At 45.8% G+C, this 6948-nt stretch overlaps 1 protein-coding gene across 1 annotated transcript in view; it reads left to right on the forward strand.

Annotated features, from left to right (window-relative positions):
- Nucleotides 1-6948, forward strand: part of Klb (klotho beta) — a 40374-nt gene that overhangs the window by 30239 nt on the left and 3187 nt on the right. Inside the window, exons 3-4 of the mRNA XM_010625107.3 lie at nucleotides 177-445; nucleotides 4342-5485. Of these exons, the coding sequence (XP_010623409.1) occupies nucleotides 177-445; nucleotides 4342-5485 (1413 nt within the window). The remainder of the gene's footprint in view (nucleotides 1-176; nucleotides 446-4341; nucleotides 5486-6948) is intronic.

Genomic DNA, 6948 nt, shown 5'->3' on the forward strand with positions numbered 1-6948 from the left:
CATTCTGGATACCACTTTTCAAGTATAAACATGCATTTTCTATGTGCTATAAGGGTCCTGCAAAGTAGGGAAAGGGTTGGTTTCACAATATGCTGTCCTCTGGCATGTCACTGAAATTGCAAACATGAACTAGAATGTTCCACCCTTAGAACATGTCTGCTTTCTTTTCTCTGCAGCCATAAGGTTTGATGAAATACAAGTGTTCGGTTATACTGCCTGGTCTCTCCTGGATGGCTTTGAATGGCAGGATGCTTACACCACCCGCCGAGGGCTATTTTATGTGGATTTTAATAGTAAACAGAAAGAAAGGAAACCCAAGTCCTCAGCACATTACTATAAAGAGATCATACAAGAAAACGGCTTTCCATTAAAAGAGTCCACACCTGATATGCAGGGTCAGTTTCCCTGTGACTTCTCCTGGGGTGTCACCGAATCTGTTCTTAAGGTAAGTGGCTACTTCCAAATTAGCCATTAATGGGGAGAGAGAACGCACAATGTCCTGTTACGTTTACACAGTGACAGCTAAGAGATACCCAAAACCATGGTTATTCTGAGGCTGCGAATGGGGGGTTGGGAGAGAGGAAAAGAGTGCCAGAACTCATAGGCGGTCATGGGCTAGAACTTGTAGGCAGTCTGAAGAGGCTGCCTTCTGGGTCTCCAGTTCATATGCACCTCTGGGACCCGGCTAGGAGTCAGGGTCTATTAAGTCACTTGGACTAAGAATGGGGATGAATGGTTTGCCCACAAGTATTAGATTGCTTTTTAAAACATCAGCCAGGCACGGTGGCACGGGCCTGTAATTCCAGTACTCAGGAAGCTGAACCAGGAGGACACCACAGATTCAGGGCCAGCTTGGGCTATATAGTGAGTTCATGGCTAACCAGGACTGCATAGTGAGACCTTGTCTCAATAAAAACAAAACACAACAAAACAAAAAAACAGTTATAATAATAATAATAAAGAAAAAGAAAAAAATGAAGATCAGACAAAGATGCATAACTGGATGCTGAGTTAACAGAAGACTGGATGGTCTCTACAGGAGCATTGGCAAAATGAAAGTACAGTACTGTAACATTTAAACATATTCATAGATCAAACTGGATATGGCGGTACATGTTTATAATCCCAGCACCTGGGAGGCTGAGGCAGGAGGACTGCCACAAATTCAAAGCCAGCCTGCACTAGATGGTGAGAGACCCTGTTTCAAAAAAACAAAATAAATACATTTTTAAAATTTTAAAAATTACTAGATCTATTCTCATATATCTCTATCTTATCTTTTCTAGTCTCTTAGTTTTCTTTTTTACTCTAACATTTTATTTTGAAAAATTTCAAACCTGTAAAATAAAAAACATATTCCCTGAATCAAGATTGGCCTATTGTTAGCATGTTGCCACATCTGCTTTCTCTCTACCTCTCTTTTTATGAATCACTGATAAGTTTCAGCCATCATTACACCACACCCTGAAATATTTCAGATGTCTCTGCTAAGAACACAGATATTCTCCTGTATCATTACAATATCATGGAAGTACTTAAAACATTTATTTTTATTTTTCATTTTGAGACAGGGTCTCACTAAGTTACTAAACTGTCCAGGCAGGACTCAAATTTCTGATCTTCCTTCCTCAGCCTCCCAGAGTGCTGGGATCATAGGTGTGCACCACCAGACTGGCTGATATTTTTACCTAAGAACTAATCTGACAGTTGGGCATACAGTGGCATGTGCCCAGGAGGGTCACTTGAGCCCACAAGTTTAAGACCATCCTGGACAACATAGCAAGACTTTGTCTGAGGAAGAAGAAAAAAAGAGAAGTGATTGGATGGTAAATTAAGACCATATAGGTGCCGGGGATTTAGCTCAGCGGTTCGATGGCCTGCCTTGCAAGCACAAGGACCCGATTTCAATCCCCGGTACCAAAAAAAAAAAAAAAAAAAAAAAAAAAAAAACAGACCAGATAGCCAGGTGTGGTGGTGCATGCCTGTAATCTCAGCACTCCGGAGACTGAGGTAGGAGGATCGCTGCGAGTTCGAGACCAGCCTGGGCTACATAGTGAGTTCCAGGTCAGTTTCAACTATATAGAGAGGGCTGGGGATGTAGCTCAGTGGTGCTGTACCTACCTGGCAAGTGCAAGGTCCTGAGTTCAATCCCCGGTACCAGAAAAACACAACAATAACAACAACAAAAAACAATTGCTTTAAAAAAAAAAAAAAAAAAGGGCCAGGGATTTAGCTCAGCAGTTCGGGGGCCTGCCTTGCAAGTGCAAGGACCGAAGTTCAATCCCCGGTACCAAAAAAAAAAACAACAACAAAAGACCATATGAATGTCCTGTTCCCCAATGATTTATCCAGTGGTTTCAATATAAATTCATGAAACTTGCCTTAATTATTTGTAGTCCATAAAAAGAGGAAGTTTTAATTACATTATTCTTTCCACATTTATTCTCTGGATATGTTTTTCTTTTTCTTTTTCTTTGTGGGAGAGACTGAATTCAGGATGTTGTGCTTGCAAGGCAGGCATGGTGCCACTGAGCTACATCCCGGCCCAACTTTCTGGAGATTTTAAAAAGTAAAACAGGGCTGGAGATGTGGCTCAGTGGTTTTGGCGCATGCCTCACAAGTGCAAGGACCAGAATTCAATCCCTGGTACAAAAAAAAAAAGTAAAACAAAGCCAGGCACGGTAGCACTCAGGAGGCTGAGGTAGGAGGATTGCCAAAAAATGTGAGGGGGCAGCCTGGACCACATACTGAGTTCAAAGCCATTCTGAGCCAGGTGTGGTGGCACACACCTGTAATCCCAGCACTCGGTTGGCTGAGGCAGGAGGATCTCTGAGAGTTAGAGACCAGCTTGGGCTACATAGTGAGTTCCAGGTCAGTCTCAACTACATAGCGAGACCCTGTCTCAAAAAACACAACAAAACAAACAAAGTCAGTCTGAACTACACAGTGAGACCCTGTCAAAAATACAAAACAAAACAAAAAAAGTAAAACATTTTATTTGATCTTGCTTTATGTCATAGCAAGATTGCAGTTTGTAAATACTCTTTTCAAAGCCGTGATGATATGAGATTTTTAAACATTGAAACAAGCCATTGAGGCGCTAGGAGGATTTTACTCAAACAATGAATTATATACAGATTTAACTTCATGCTCACATGATCAATGTTCTCTAAGTTTAATGTCCTGGATAATGGGCCGGCAGATGGCAAGTGGGCAGTAATATGGTTTTTCAATTAGGCTATGAAGGATGACACATGAGAAAACAATTACAGGGAAAAGATTTACCAAAGGTTAATTATCATTTCTCCTGGTGCATTTAAAAATCAGTTGTAAGGAAAAACAGTAGTTTCAGACAAAAAGAGAACTTTTGCTTGCCCTTATTAATCTTGAACTGGCAAATATTTTTCTTAAACCCTTTTAGTTTAGACTCAAGGGCCTAGCAGAATGTTAAGTGTAACCAGGGAAAACGAAACCCAAGTCCTGACTACCTTATATTTATACAGTGCTTTAGTTACTAGAGCGCAGAGCCACCACACAACCGGATGGCAGGTGCAGCACCTTCAGCACTGTTCAGCGACTAACTTGAGGCTCAAAGGGTCAGATCATTATGACAGGAATCTAGGACTCCCTGTGTTAGTTAACCTAGGAGGTTTCTGCAGGTATTTTGCTGTCCTTGTGTAGAGACAGCATTCCTTATTGTCTTGTTGGGTGAATAAATGCTGTGTTCTCCTGGGAGGCTGTATACTGGATGCAAATGTGACATTGCTTAGACTTTTGAAACAGGGAGAGTTGAAAGTTGCATTTAGCAAATGCCTTAGCTCACCCCCATCCCACCAAACCACCTCTTACAGGATCTGTCCCTGGGGTCACCGAGCCTGCTCTCTAACCCCAAGTGCCAACCTCCTCCAATTTTACCTTTGCCTTCGTTTTATGATGGGGCTTAAAATGCATCTTTCATAATCTTTTAACTGAAGGTACTAAACCAATTTCCAGACACATTTGAACAGAATCACATGCGACCCCACTATATGACCTGGGTTCAAAGTTCAAGTGAGCTGGAAAACGGCTTCTCAGTCTCTTCTGAAACAACTTGTTTTCCAAGCTGAGCCCTGAATGTGGTTCCTTCCCTGTGTTTCCTGGTCTCCCTGGAGATTCTAAGGGCTGGCAAGGAGGGCAATTCTCTAGGCGAGCAGCCGGAACACACAGGTCATCAGGAAGGACAGGTGCACCATTTATTTTCTATCTATCTCGTGGAGAGGCAGCGTCTTCCTCTCAAAGGATGTATAGGAAGAGCCGCCCTCGTCCCGCGCAAGCTTCACCCGAGTGTGCTTCTTTCCGCAGCCCGAGCTCATGGCCTCCTCCCCGCAGTTCACAGATCCCAGCCTGTATGTGTGGAATGCCACGGGAAACAGACGGCTGCAGCGGGTCAAAGGGGTAACGCTGAAAACGCGGAAGGCTCAATGCACAGATTTTATCAGCATCAAAAAGCAACTGGAGATGCTGGCCAGAATGAAAGTCACCCACTTCCGGTTCGCTCTGGACTGGGCCTCCGTCCTCCCCACTGGCAACCTGACCTCGGTTAACCGACAGGTTCTAAGGTACTACAGGTGTATGGTCAGCGAGGGCCTGAAGCTCAACATCTCCCCGATGGTCACCTTGTACTACCCGACCCACGCCCACCTGGGCCTCCCCAGGCCGCTGCTGCACGGCGGGGGTTGGCTCAACCCATCCACGGCCCAGGCCTTCCAGGACTACGCAGGGCTGTGCTTCCAGGAGCTGGGGGACTTGGTGAGGCTCTGGATCACCATCAATGAGCCCAACCGGCTGAGCGACATCTACAACCGCACCGGTAACGACGCCTACCAGGCGGCGCACAACCTGCTGATCGCCCACGCGCTGGCCTGGCACCTCTACGACCGGCGGTACCGGGCGTCCCAGCGCGGGGCCGTGTCGCTGTCCCTGCACTCGGACTGGGCGGAACCAGCCAACCCCTTCGTGGACTCGCACTGGAAGGCAGCCGAACGCTTCCTGCAGTTCGAGATCGCCTGGTTCGCAGAGCCGCTCTTCGGGACCGGGGACTACCCGCGGGCCATGCGGGAGCACCTGGCGTCCCGGAACCGGCGCGGGCTCTCAGGCTCCGTGCTGCCCCGCTTCAGCCAGGCCGAGCGCAGGCTGGTCAAGGGCGCCGCCGACTTCTATGCCCTGAACCACTTCACCACCAGGTTCGTGATGCACGAGCAGCAGAGGGGCAGCAGCTACGATGCGGACCGCGACGTGCAGTTCCTGCAGGACATCACCCGCCTGAGCTCGCCCACGCGCCTGGCCGTGCTGCCCTCGGGCGCGCGCAAGCTGCTGCGCTGGATCCGCGGCCACTACGGCGACGTGGACGTTTACATCACCGCCAGCGGCATCGACGACCAGGCGCGGGAAAACGACCGGCTCCGCAAGTACTACCTGGAGAAGTACATCCAGGAGGCTCTGAAAGGTGAGGCTGCACCCTCGAGGGTGGTGAGTAGGAACCAGGGAGAGGCGGGAGAAGGCCTAGCAGTGAGTGGCAGTCGCATTTGCAGCACCTCAGTTCTGCCGATTGATTTCATTCTGAAAACTGGACTATCCCCTGGATTTTTGAAATTTTAATCATAATGGTAACATTTGGCATGTTTTTCTAAAAATCACCCGGAAATTCACCCCCGAAGACAAGCACTGTCAATATTTTGAATTACTTTCTTCCCGGGTGATTGCTAGGTTTTTAAAATTATTATTTAATTTTTGAGACAAGGTCTCGCTGTGTAGTTCAGGCTGGCCTTGAACTCATTGTATTGCTCAAGATGGCCTTGAACTCATGGAGATCTTCCTGCCTCAGTCTCCTGATACTAGGTTTTTTTAAAAGTACAGTTGAGCTCATCCTATAACACAGTTGTGCGAGGGGTGGTGAGGCACGCCTGTCATCCCAGCACTCAGGTGACTGAGGCTGGAAGATTGCTGAGTTTGAGACTAGCCTGGGTGACCATGAATTCAAGGCCAGCCTGAACTACATCTTGAGACCTGTCTCGAAATAAAAAGTTTTGTATCTACCCCACTCCCCAGTACTGGGAATCAAATACAGGGTTTCCTCTTTGGCTCTACCACAGACCTATACCCACTATCCTCAGCCTCGGCTTTTCTTTGTTGTGCTGTTGATCTAACCCAGGGCCTCATGCATGCTAGATAAGCACTGTACCTCTAAGCAAGAAACTTTTTCCTTAAAATCATATTATAAATGATCCATGTCATAAAAAAATCTCAAACTTTTTGTTAATTGCTTAATATTACATGTTATATGAACACACCTTCACATACTTTTTTTTTTTTTTTTTTTTGGTACCAGGGATTGAACTCAGGCCCTTGCGCTTGCAAGGCAGGTGCCAGAACCGCTGAGCTAAATCCCAGTCCTCCTCTAACATTTGAAATTTAGGGTTTTATTTTCCCCCAAAGTAGATATCTAGTGTTTGCTATTTAGGAGTTCAGTATAGATCTATATCTTCCTTTCTAATTACCACCTTTAGGGGAGATTGCTCAATATATAATTATGGAGGTCAAGTGTTCTTAACAGCAGTGTATCAGACTGCTGATCTCACACTGAGGCTTATAACTTTTTGTTGTTTTTCTTTTTCCTTTTTCTTTCTTTTTTCTTTTTTTAGGCAGGACCTCACTATATAGGCCAGTCTGGACTTGAATTCACTATGTCATCCAGGTTGACCTCAAATTCTCCTCCTGCCTCAGCCTCCCTGCCTCATCTGGGACTACAGGCATGTACCACCATGCCATTTAAAATCTTATATTTAGGCTAGGGATTTAGCTCAGTGGTTCCATTGCCTGCTTTGCAAGTGCAAGGTCCTAAATTCAATCCCTGGTACCCCCCCAATCTTATATTTAAATGACCATGATAAACTTTTTTTTTTTTTTTTT

This window comes from Fukomys damarensis, unplaced genomic scaffold, assembly GCF_012274545.1.
Source record: "Fukomys damarensis isolate Sample0158 unplaced genomic scaffold, DMR_v1.0_HiC HiC_scaffold_35, whole genome shotgun sequence".
Lineage (NCBI taxonomy): Eukaryota > Metazoa > Chordata > Mammalia > Rodentia > Bathyergidae > Fukomys > Fukomys damarensis.